This window comes from Mastacembelus armatus, chromosome 18 (assembly GCF_900324485.2).
Source record: "Mastacembelus armatus chromosome 18, fMasArm1.2, whole genome shotgun sequence".
NCBI lineage: Eukaryota > Metazoa > Chordata > Actinopteri > Synbranchiformes > Mastacembelidae > Mastacembelus > Mastacembelus armatus.
The window spans coordinates 17,940,501-17,952,971 of record NC_046650.1 but is presented as its reverse complement, the minus strand read 5'-3'; the positions used below and the strand labels follow the sequence as shown (position 1 = coordinate 17,952,971).

The following is a 12,471-nucleotide window of genomic DNA, read 5'->3' as shown; positions in this document are numbered from 1 at the left end:
AATCGTCCGGCCCATGTATCACCTGTATTGATTCTATATTGATATTGTCACTGTGTATTTGTGTCAGCAGCTGCCATACCTGTACAGATGTTTGGAATAAACAGGAGTAAAAGTGTCATAATATCTGTGCTGTCTGCTCCTGCAGAGTTTGCAGAGGGAAGTGGTGGCACTTGTTCTCAGCTCTTTTAATTATTGATCTAGTTTTATAGTTTGTTCATCCTTTGGTAGATCTTCTAGATTTGTTTTAGCGTTGTGCCTGTTTTTGTCTAGAACTGGATGTCTGGATGCTGCTGTCTCAGCCAGGTCACCCTGTGTTCCCCTCACTGTCAATAAACCTGTCACCTCCAGCCATGTTGGTCCCCACCCCCCACTTGGTGTGGATGCTCCACCTTAACACTCAACCTCTGACCTTTAACTTCCAACCTCTGCGACAGCATCACCTGCGGGGCCAGAGAGAAAGAGGGAGGCCGTAACCTGTCAGGTGATTTGTGTGTTTAACACCTGCTTTAGTGGACTGGGGGGCGGAGCAGCTGCAAACATTGGTACCTTCCAGTGGTTTAACAGATTCCTCAGCACGTATGTGGAGGGTGAAGCCTGTGATTTAGCTTCCTATTGCTGTGATATCGACAGTGTGATGACTGCTGCAGCTGATAGAGGAGAGGCCCTGCATGTTAACCCTGTCATTACCACAACCACCTCAGCAGCTTCAGTCGTCTGCTGCCTGCTAGAATTTTATCTGTCTCAGAATCAACACCAGGAATCAGCTGAAAGATGAGCCAGGACTTAAACACTTGTAGTACTCTGATTGCTGTATTGTGAAGTATTGTACTGTAAAAACTGAAATTTGCACCGTACACTGATGTCAGATACTCCATTCAAACATTTTGGGGCCACATCTGTGACATACAAAATAATGGGAAACTTCATGTAAATTCAAACAAGATGCAATTTGACTAAGGGTCATAAAATCTGCTGTGGTGGTGGCTGATCCCAGGAATGGTTTCCATCTCTTCCTGGAGGATCCCAAAACTTTTCCAAACATGAAGGCTTCAAAGCAACCAGTTAATGCAAGAGAAGGTCGCTGGAAAGGCAACACCACCCTCTGCTGGAATTTAGTGGGACTGGACTTCTCACAGAGGCCACAGACATTTACTTTCCCTGAGTGTTGGTGGATGAAGTGAGGTTTTGTCACAGAAGAGGCGCTGGTGTGGTCTTTCTTTGGGGTGGATGTGCCGGTGGATTGTGCATGAAGAGTAATGACTGAGAGTCAAGCCACATTCAGTAAGGAACCAGTTCAACATTTTTATCCAGGCAAACCAACTTTGCTAAAAGGAGCAGCAGCCTCATGGCTAAATGTTCTCATGTTTCTTTTGGACAGAAATGGAGAAGAACCTTCAGCCCACCCCCTGGTGGCTCTTCATGTGTGTTTTCAGACAGTGACTCTGGGTGAAGGCTTTGTCGCAGAGCGTACACTGGTAGGGTCTCTCTCCGTTGTGGGTCCTCATGTGGACCGTGAGGTATTCTTGGCGAGCACATGCTTTGCCACACACCCTGCAGACAAACGGTTTGTTGCCTGAATGCAGATTCAGGTGAGCTTTGAGGTTGGATTTTCGTTTGAAGGCCAGGCCGCACTGCAGGCAGACGTGCGGCCGGTCATCAGAGTGGATCCTCATGTGTTTTTTCAAAGTGAACTTGCACGACAAAGTTTTTCCACATTTAGTGCAAGTGTGCAGCCCCTCGCGGGTCTTTGTGCTGTGGATTCTCATGTGGGCCTTTAACGTGCAGTTTGTGTAGAAGGCTTTGCAGCAAACATCACAAAGGTACAATTTCTGTCTGACTGTGTGGATCTTCTTGTGGGCGTTCAGGCTTTTTTCAAGTTTGAAGTGTTTCCCACAAACCTCACAGCCGTAACGTTTTTCACCAGTGGAATGGCCCAGCGTGTGGAGAGACAGGACCCTGAGGTTGGCCAAGGATTTGCCGCACACCGTGCAGCGATACGGCTTCTCTCCTGTGTGCATTCTGCTGTGATGTTTAAGCTGCACCTCAAAACGAAATACTCTGTGGCAAACGTGACATGTGTACTTCCCGACCTGATGGAACTTCTGGTGACTTTCCAATTTTCTCTTAAAAAAAAAAGATTTATTGCAAACATCACACTTATGTGTTTTCTGCCCCGTGTGACCAGCCATGTGTTCCATCAGTGTAGTTACAGTGATGAAAGACTTTCCACAGGTGTTACAGGTGTGTGTTTTCAGGTGAGTCTCAAGGTGAATCCTCAGCTCCTCCGTGGACTCTGAACGTTCTCCACAAACTCCACAAAGCCTTTCTGGATCGTCTGCGTGACTCCAGGCGTGTTTGATCAAAACATTCTTGGACTTGTACAGAAAACCGCAGACTTTACAGGAAACCACAGCATCACTCTGCTTCGTCCGCACCTTTGCAGACGACTGGATCCGTTTCCTTTCTCGTTTCCGTCCTCGTTCCCTTGTTGTTTCTGATGTGTTCTCATCACTCCCCTCCAGCTCCTCACCGGTCCTGTCAGGTTTCCAATCATCATCTCTGTCCTTCGTCTCCTCCTCCTCATCACCATCGCTCCCAACTGCAGAGTCTGGGGCTTGACCAGTTGGTTCTGATAGTCCGGCATCATCATCATCATCATCATCATCATCATCATCATCAGCTCCCTCTGCTTCCACAGCTTCCTGTTGTGATGCTGCGCTGCAGGACAGAACGCCATCTTCTCTGTGCTGAATAGAGTTGCTGTGGAAACCAGAAACATCAGGATTAGACTGTTCCAACAGTCGTGTTTCTCAAACTCCACCCAGAACAGTGGCTGTTCTCATCAGTTACCTTGGTAGCTGCCTGGTTTCATCACCTGTCACTATGGAGGCGGACAGAGACTCTGCATCATCTTCTCTTTGTGAAATGTCAGACTGCCTGCTGACCTGAAGCTCGTCTGCTGCCTGCAAAAGTTTAATCCCAGATTATATTTGAGAAACATCAGGTTGAGTTTGCACGATGTTTAAAATCACGTGACAGAAGGAGACAACGTTTAGAGCCTGGAGGGTTCTGTGGTTCTGACTGAAGTTAGGAACATTTCACAGCATGTGAAGGAAACTGGTTTGTCCTGAAACAAAGAACAGACGGACTGCTACAGGTGCAAAGTAACAGTACCAAGGTTCTGTACTTCAGCACAGTTCTGAGGTATTAGTACTTTACCTGAGTATTCCCATGTTGTGCTACTTCCTCCTTGGACTTCACTACATGTCAGAGTCAAACCTTGGACTTTTTCCTGCTCTACATTTATCTGATAACTTTAGTTCCTTTTCAGAACCAGATGAATGAATACTTTTACTGTGGATACTTCAAGTACATGTGGATGCTGGTACTTTGGTACTTCTTCCACTGCTGCTTATGACAGTTTTATCTAAATCATTAGATCGTTCTCAGATTTTCTGTTGTGGGATTTAAAGTGTAGTGATGTGTTTTATGTTGACTACTGTGTGTTTTCTCTGGGTTTTTAACTTTCAGACATTTTCTCTTGGCCTGTGTTGTTGTAGTACCTTCAGTCGGATGTAGAGGGCAGAATGCCCAGTGGATCTGATGGACCTGCAGATCTCCTCTGGTGTCAGTGTCTCTACTTTCAGCGGCTGTAGTTTCCTGCTGGTATCTGTTATGAAGACGTCAAAAGGTTTTTTAGGAGCCAGCTGGGGGAAGGTGGACCTCAGCAGGTTCAGGAAGCCCACCTCCTGTAGTCCCTGAGGACAGTGCAGCTCCTGCAGCGGGAACTTCTTAAACACTGGGACCGAGGAAAATCAAGCCAATACAGAAAACCAGTCAGTGTCACTGAATGTGTGCCAGCTGGAGACCAGTTATCTCTCTGGTTCCTATCTTAGGAATCTACGCTGAAACTGGGATTTACCGTTTTTTGACAGAACCTCAATGTGGCAGTCCTCTAACAGACACACCCTGAGTTTTGGTGATTGACGTTTCTCAATGTCGAGTCTTGTTTTCTTCTTGTTTTTCTGTGGTTTGTCACCCACAGCCGGCCTCCAGTCGTCGTCTCTGTCATCTTTGGCCTCGCCTTCGCTGCCAGGGGAGGGAAGAAAGATTCGCTTGGCCGAGCGTTTCTGCTTCCTGCTTGATGACAGCGAATCGGTTTTACTCTCCGTCAGGCCGTAGTCTCTGTCGCCAGGTTTCCTGCCCTCAGCGATCCTGTCGCCAGACACAAACAACAAAAATATTTCAATCTACTTAATTTCTGAGGGAAATACTGCACTTTTTACTGCAATACTTTTATTTAGCGACTACAGTCGCTTTGCAAATTCAGATTAATAATCAACAAATACATTCTGAGATTAAAATAAGACGTTATCTATTGAGCCACTGGTTTGTTCTTTTCTTCTTCGTTGGTACCGAAGCCAACTACTTGAGTGTCATTGATAATATCGGATGCTGAGACCTGGTTGATGCCCACAGGTATTCGTGATCCAAGCTGGCGCTCTGAGCTGGATCCTCTTTGTATTTCCCCTGCAAACCTGACAGAAACCAAAAACTGAGTCACAGGTCTGGACTCTGGACTCACTGTGTGTGTGAGTGTTTCCTATGTCCTGCTGTTCCCTGCGTCACTGTCACACATGATCACTGAGTGTTTACCTCCATCAGCCTCCTCCTCCTTCAGGTCACATGAGGGGAACAGCCCGTCTCCATCTGAATCTGAGAAACAGGCCAAAGGTTGATGCTCCAATGTTTACTTATGGACCCGCCTGTCTATTGACCAGTCAACATTAATGTTTACCTGTTGACCCACCTATCCTGCACAGTTTGACCTGCGGCTGCAGCAGAACCTCCAGCTGCCTCCTCTGCCGCTCGATCTCCTTCCTGAAGCCCGACGCCTCCTCCTCGTACCCGGTCACGGTTCGCCCCACCACGGCGAAGATCTCCTGGGCGGCCGTGGTCAGTTTGTCGGCGATGATCCCTCTCAGGATCTCCGCCTTGGACAGTCCGGGGTTCTCAGAGGAAACGTGCATCATGGTGACCATCTCGACCCGTCCTTTATGTTTGTTTTTATCGTTAGACTTTCTGTTGTAAACACACGAGCACGCGCCGAACGGAAGTAACGTGAAACTTTCTTCTTCTCGTTCGTATTTAAAGGCGAACTTCTGCCAAACGGAGCATTAGCGCCCCCTAGTGCTGATTTGATTAATCGGCCTGAACAGTTATGTACTGCAGTAACGGTAAAGAAAACTGCAGTAGTGGGGGATCAATAAAGTTTGATGATCAGTCTGTATTTTGCTGGATCCATCTGCTTCTGAAAAGGAACTAAATTTATCAGATAAATGTAGAGCAGGAAAAAGTCCAGGGTTTGACTCTGACATGTAGTGAAGTCCAAGGATGAAGTAGCACAACATGGAAATACTCAGGTAAAGTACTGAAGTACTGCACTGGAGTAATTGTAGAGATACTTTTCCCCACTGCCTGTGTCCTGCAGACATGAGGACGGTAATAACCGTTGAATGTGTCAACAAACAAACAAACATCACTAACAGCTGGATCCCTAACCAACAGCTGTGTCACTAACCAACAGCTGTATCACTAACAGCTGGATCTCTAACAGCTGTGTCACTAACTGTCCTCCACTGAGCAATTGGTCCTCACAGCTGTCTGTCCTTGGTGTTGTAATGGAAAAAGGAGTTTCAATGATTGATTATTCTTACTGATTATTGATTATTCTTATTGATTATGATTGTTACTGTTTCTTACTGTGTTCTTGGTTTTTCAGGTTCCACAGGTTTTCATTTACAGGTTGATTCACTAAGACTCGTGTTTTTCATAATCATGTCTGATGTTTATGTTCTTCCTGACCCAGTATAGTCTGACACTAAGGGACACAGGGTTCTCAAGGATGTTGGTGAGGAGGATCTGGGAGAAAGGTTCCTTAGGACACCAGGTGTGAGGAAGGGACCAGTATAACAGAGCAGGTCCAGGATGGAGGGTTAACTGTCCAATGAGAATATAGAGTTTTAGAATACAGCCTTATTAGGAATCACTTTGTAGAACAACAGGGAAGAACAGACTTAATTATCTGATTGTGTCAGTGATTATTTGCATTTACTTTGCATGTCTGTATAAGTAGAAGCTTCAGCCTATTAGGAGCTGAGCAACTGGGGAGCAACATGGGAAGACCCTGATCAATTGTGTTCTATTCTTTTTGCTCGTTTTTTGCAAGAAATACATTCATAAAAGACAGTCGGTCTGCTCTCTCTTTATTGCTCATCCAACGGGTTCTGCCACAACAGTGTCCTCACATGTCCCCCCGCCCCTCCTCCTCACTTCTCAGACTTGTTTGTCAGAGTTGTTTAAATCTGAATCAAGGACAAACAATAAACGGTCCCTCATTTAAAGCTGGACTGGATCTGAATGAGAAAACCCCATCAAAGTGATCTGGACTGAGCCGTCACACGCAGCCTTCACTCAGCTACCTATCAGGTACCATCTGACACCCGCCCCTAGGCAGGAGCTGCTGTGGAACCACAAGAACCGGACTGTTCAGTCAAACTGACAATTAATCTGGTTTATCGCCCTGCGGTGGTCAAGGTCTCAGTGCTCCTGGCGAACTGTCCCATTACTCGATGTTTGAAAGGCTCTGCTGGTCTGGTTTTGTTTGATTATGTATGCGTGGTTATAAAAGCACAATAGGCGGGTTTGTGGCTCAGTCACACCCAGAACATGATGCGGGCTGCAGGCTGCCTCCACCCTGATGCGGGCTGCAGGCTGTGTCCCTCTGCCTGAGGGCGGATGCGCAAAAAGACTGAGCGCGGCCTCCTCCACTCCTCCACTCAGACGCCGACAGGTCCCGCAGCTGCACAGTCACCGGGCTCCCGCAAAGCAGCTTCATCCTCCTCATCCTCCAGCGCAGCCCCAGAGGTAAGACCGCAGCTGGACTCCCACACACGCACAGAGACTGGTTCTGGTCGTTTGGACGGTTCAGACTCAAGTGTTTTAGAGCTGGATCCCTATGGATCAAACGGTTTCAATCCTCGGGTTCGTTGATGTTGTCAGATAATATTTTTATTTACAGCGAGTCACTGTCTCATCAGGTCTAATTTGGTTCTGATGCTCGTTAGTTAAAGCGGTTTGTTCAAGCCGCGCCTGAAACCTCCACCCGGGCAGGATCTGTGTCGGCCCGGGACAAATCTTCCTCTCTGGACCCAGACTCGGTCCCTGGTGTCTCTTCTAACAGTAAATTCAACCGAGTGAAAAAGAGAAATTATTTCCCTGAGAGAATAAAATGAACCTTTTTATTGTTTGAACAGAAATAAAACATGGTTATTTTCTCTGAAACAGGAAATGAAACGAATTATTTCTGCAGCGTTTTAACAACATATTTGATTTTTACAGACTCGTGTCTATAAATGGCCATAATTCACTAAATGTCAGACAGAGAGAAAGCTCGTTTGTTTCTGCTGAACTGAACTGAACTGAACTGAACTGAACTGAACTGCAAATACTCAGAATACTTGGCAGTAGTAGTAGTACCGGTTTGTTCACCTTCTACCCCAAAGTCCTGCTGAATTTAATTCAGGGATGGAAATCTGATTTGTCTGACTGATAATAATAATAATAACAAATATTATCATCTGTTGTAAGAATGTTTTATTCTTTTCATTATGCTCCAGTTGTTTTCAGTTTATTGTACAAATGATTTTCCAAATGCATTTTGTCCTTAACACAGTAGAGAAACTCAGGTTCAGTTTCAGTGGGAACAGCACTGGTCTCCCTTTTCAGCCAGTGTTGGTGTCAGTAGAACAAAGGCAGCTTGGATTTGAAGCCTGTCACGTACGTGTCTGTCCCCTGAAGCTTCTTGCTCAGCTCATCCATATGTAAAATATGTCCACAACAAAGTCACAAAGCCAGTTCTTATCGATAATCTCCTCTTTGAGCAGCTTCAACCCACCCGCTGAAACACGTTGAGTGATAAATTAAGTCCTGCTGACCCACATCAGTTTCCTCCAGGACCGTAATAAACTGACTGTGCTGAAGTCCCCTTGCTCTATAAAGTTAGGTGACGTGATCTGTTGGGGAAGCGCGGGCATTGCAGGGAAAAGGCTAAATAATAATAATAATAATAGAGTTTAATAATATCATTTGGACAAGTTCGGCTTAAAAAAAGCTTAACGGGCCATATGTTGTACGGGGGCCGTAGTTTGGTCGTACTGAGCTAATGTCCATCCTGGCTGTGCCGAGCCAGTGATCCTGGACTCAGTCTACTTAGTCGCAGTTCAGTCCTTTAGTAAAACTGATCTGAACTCTGAGTCTTTTTTGTTAAGAATTTCATCAACACTGTTATTGTTATTAAATCATCTGGAGCCTGGGAAAGTCCATCAGGACAGGGCCCAGTTCTGGTCCTTGGACCTGCCGTTCCTCTGGTGAATGAGCCTTTTAACAGGAATAAGTGAACCTGGGTGCAGTTTAATTTATTGGACAAACAGGATATAAATCAGATCACACAATCACACAACACCTGCCAGACCTGTCGTTCCACATTTCAGCACAACGATGAACCCTGTGACTTTCTGTCTGATCAGATGTGTCCAACTGTGTTTTCCAGCTCCCTGTCAGCTAATTGGCCTCCTCCGTCATGCTCCGCCCCCTGGTCTACCTGTGTGCTGTCAGCCTGCTGGCAGGTAAGCCATTTTGAACGTGTTCCTCAGACTGACTGAAGCGATGATGGACGACGAAGCGTCTGAAACCACTTTGAGATTTTCCTCACGTCTCTGAGAAGAAGAGCTTGTGCTGACTGGCTTCAGGAAGTGAGCGTGCAGCTTCCCTGTTGCCCAGCCAGAGGACAGCTGGTGCACTGAAACCCTGTGTCTCCGGGTCCTGGAGAACTGGACCTGACTGACAATCTGTCTGCAGCTTCTTGCAGAACCTTCCTTTTGGTTTCAGCACCAACTCTTATTAGGCCACAGTCCATTACAAACAATCCACCTGTCACCGTATGTTAGACTCCAGAGTCCAGAAGGTGCAGAGACCCTGACCCTGACAAACCAATGAGTCTTTGCTAAAAGGAGCACCTGACATTTTATTTCTGACTTGTTTTTTCTTTGTATTTTATCATGAACTACTTTTCATGTTGATTTTATAAATAAAATGTATTTTTCTTCATTGTTCTTGTTTTACCTGCCCCAGGTGCCGCTGCTCTGACCTTCAACGAGTCCTCAGACTTTGACATCAGCTCATGTCCCATCAGCTTCTTCGGGCAGCCCTACGAGCGTCTCTATGTGAGTGAAGCTGATGGAGCATCCTGCAGCTCTGACGAAAAGCCGCTCAGGTGTTTTACTCGTTGTGTCTCTGATTTGAACAGGTGAACTTCACCAGCGTCAACTTCGCCGTGTGTTTCGACGGGTTTTACCGCCCAGAGACCAGAGGGGACTGTATTCTGGGGCCTGCAGTCATCAGAGACTACGGCATGTTGAACATATATCCGTCAAACCCCGTGACTGAGAGCATTTTCCGTCAGCATTTGCCTTCCATTGGAACCGACCTGCAGTGTGTGCTGAACGTGATAACGGAGCAGAACGGGGGACCTGTGAGTATGGTCCTCTGTCAGCACTGACCTGACGCCTGCTGAGTTTCATGAAACCCTCATCAGGTCTGTTCACTCCCCAGGGTTATTTGGCTCTCGCTAACTTCGGGACACAAGCTGCTCTGTATGTGCAAAGCCCCAGCACCACTCCAGTGGTGAGTAAACCTGAGTGTCATACTTTGTCCCACTGTTCCCCTGATGAACGACACATTCAACAGAAGCCAGTGAACCATGTGTTAGACAAACAGGATGCCAGACCTGTCCTTCCACATTTTAGCACGTTACTGTTAGAAGATATAAATCAAATGTTTGAGCTGCATGATCACACATCTCATATCCGCGATATCACACCAACCAGATCTTATTCAGATCTAATCAAATTGAAATTAGGATAAATCTATGCACTGGCAGTTCTCAGGAAGTGCAGTAGAATCCCAGAACCTGGCCAGAGTCCAATATGGCGTCCAGAACCATGTGACTTGGTGGCGTGGGTGAGGATGGTCGGATTGTGTAGATAAAGTGTCTTTCAGGACAACAGTGAATTATTATCTCGCTGGTTTCTAAGTAAAAACAAAGATCCTAAAACAACAGGTCACCTGTAAACACAGAAGTGATTCATGTGCTGTGTTTGCTGCTGCCCAGGACTTTTTGGTTCAGGTCGGTGGAAACACGGCAGAGACGGTGACGGTCGGAAACGGTCCCAACAGCCCCCAGACAGGGGCCTACTTTGACCTGAGCGCGTGCAGAAAGTCAGGTTGGCAAAGCCCTAATCCTTAAAAACAAAGAGTGAGCGTGTTAATGTTTTACACCCCAGGAGGTGAAGTGAGACTTTTTCAGAGAATCTCTCCTTTAATTTTCAGGTGTGGTGTATAGACCTGGCACGGTGGTGAGATCTGATTCCGACACCTGCTCCACCGAAACCTGTGACAGGACGGCAGTTCTTCACACCTTTGGCTGTGACCTGTAGGCTTGTCCAGACAATGGCCTGTGAATCTCCTTGCACCTGCACTAACCCTGCAGCTGGTTTCTAGTTTCACTGCATCTCATTTTATTTTGAATCGTCTGATTTGGTCTGAAGAGATTTTACTCAGGGTTTTATTACATATTGTGTTTAGCGTTAATCCTTCTCTCTTAGCTTGTGTAAAGCACCTCGTCTGAAATAAATACAGCTGCTTTATTGGATCTTTATTGAGCAGCAGCAGGAAGCTCAAATGACAGGAGCAAATATTGAGATGATAAAGGAAGTGAAGGGAACCTGAACTCAACTTCTGTATGTTTTTATGCTTATTCCACCCAGCACCTTCTGTTTGCTGTCCTGCTGGTTAATTAGCGACTGGGAAATCCCTGGTGTTTGTTCCTTCAACAAGAAACAAGCTAATCCTTCTCTTCTTGCTGTGACAAGCTCCTGACAGACTCTTTGGGTTGGGTCCACTAATCATGTACCTGAAAGTTCAAACTGGACAGGTGTTTGATGAGATAAATGTTTTTGTTCCTGTTAGTCACGTTGTCTCTTAGTGAAATGTGAACTGGAGCAGAGGAATGTTTTCTGCTCACTGGTGATGTCAATAATGAACATATTAAAAGTTCCAGAGCTGGGTGTGGGTTTTAATAGTCCTTGGCAGGGTCAGGTGTTACTTATGTTTAGGTAGCAACAGAGAGTATGTATGGAAAAACACAACATGTTTATGCAGTACTAGTACTACTAACAGCATAACACCCATCAATGCGGGGACGGACTGGGGACACGTTGGCCTGGGGTAATATCAGAACATCGTCCCTGCGCTGTAACTGATTATTGATCGTTTTCATCTCATTTATCACCTGATCAGTAGCTGCAGCTCGGACACAGTAACGTGAGTCAGTATCAGGGTCTGTCTGAACCTGAATACACAAGCAGACTGATGTGACAGTATCAGGTGTCAAAGGTCGCCGTGTGCAGGTCATTCTTACGTCTTTTTGTCTCCAAATCCTCGTCTGAGTCCAGAGTCCAGAGAGCAGTCTGGTTTGTATAACAGTCTGAGTCGTGTCCTCAGCAGGTGCAGTGGACTCTGTCCGGTCCACGTTGTTACATATTTGTACGTTTGTGTCCAGTCCCTGAAGTTCACTGGTTCCGTGTGGACACGTTTATTTCCACCACCAGCTCCCTGGTCTGACAAACGCACATCTGTCAGACGCAGCCTCCATCACTGCAGATTTTCTGCATCTACAAAACATTTTGAAGATTTTTTGTTTTCTTGCTTCCCAGTCTGAGGCAGGGTCCTGACGGGTCCTGACGGGTCCTGACGGTCTGAGCTACAACCAGACATTAGTGTTGATTCCTATTAGCTTAACTTCTATGAAATGTGTTTTATAAGCCCGACAGTGACGACAGCTTATCAGCAGGACGGAGCAGGATGCTCCCAAACACGTGACGGTACGATCTGCTTTGGCCAACAACTTCCCGGCAGATCATGTTTTGGTGGAAGGTGTAAATGGTTTCAGTACCTTCAGTGCCTTCTGACGTATGTGGACCAGGCCTGTTGCCAGAGCCAGTAACAGAAAAGGCTAATTGCAGGGTGACACCTGTTCAAAGCACTTCTATTGACTCATTATGTCAAGTCAACAAGACAAACACGTTCGACTTGTTAGATGAAAATGTGGTTTTCTTTGAAAATGTTCTGCGTAAAAAGGAACAAATACAGAATTTACTGATGTTCGTTACTTTCTGACTCCAACACAAAGATCCAGACTTTAGAAAACTGCAGAAAAGAGCCGAACATACAGAGAAAGTGAGGCAAAGGATCGAGACTTAAATAAGTCCTAAGTCCCGGAACCACATGGAGTCATGAGATAATCCTAGTGTGTTATTTTTTTAGATCGTTCCCAGGTCAATGTTTCAAATC

General features: G+C 46.0%; 2 protein-coding genes across 3 annotated transcripts; one reads left to right on the top strand and one right to left on the bottom strand.

The window, feature by feature from the left end:
• Positions 1–791: 791 nt before the first annotated feature.
• On the bottom strand, positions 792–5,129 carry LOC113139249 (zinc finger and SCAN domain-containing protein 2-like). 2 transcript variants are annotated; one of them, XM_026322322.2, is made up of 7 exons: positions 4,799–5,129; positions 4,657–4,716; positions 4,463–4,538; positions 3,923–4,215; positions 3,564–3,799; positions 2,851–2,963; positions 792–2,760 (listed from the first exon to the last, which is right to left on the bottom strand). In XM_026322322.2, exons 1-7 carry the CDS (start codon positions 5,040–5,042, stop codon positions 1,395–1,397), a joined length of 2,388 nt encoding a protein of 795 aa, XP_026178107.1. In that variant the 5' UTR covers positions 5,043–5,129; the 3' UTR covers positions 792–1,394. The 2 variants fall into 2 exon arrangements, with proteins under 2 accessions (XP_026178107.1, XP_026178116.1); XM_026322331.2 differs by having other exon boundaries at positions 4,811–5,129.
• A 1,608-nt stretch (positions 5,130–6,737) lies between these two features.
• Positions 6,738–11,455, top strand: LOC113140826 (uncharacterized). Its single transcript, XM_026324850.1, has 7 exons — positions 6,738–6,927; positions 8,612–8,687; positions 9,193–9,284; positions 9,368–9,592; positions 9,673–9,744; positions 10,232–10,343; positions 10,450–11,455. The coding sequence occupies exons 2-7, from the start codon at positions 8,642–8,644 to the stop codon at positions 10,554–10,556; spliced, it is 654 nt and encodes a 217-aa protein (XP_026180635.1). The 5' UTR covers positions 6,738–6,927; positions 8,612–8,641; the 3' UTR covers positions 10,557–11,455.
• The last annotated feature ends 1,016 nt before the right edge of the window (positions 11,456–12,471 follow it).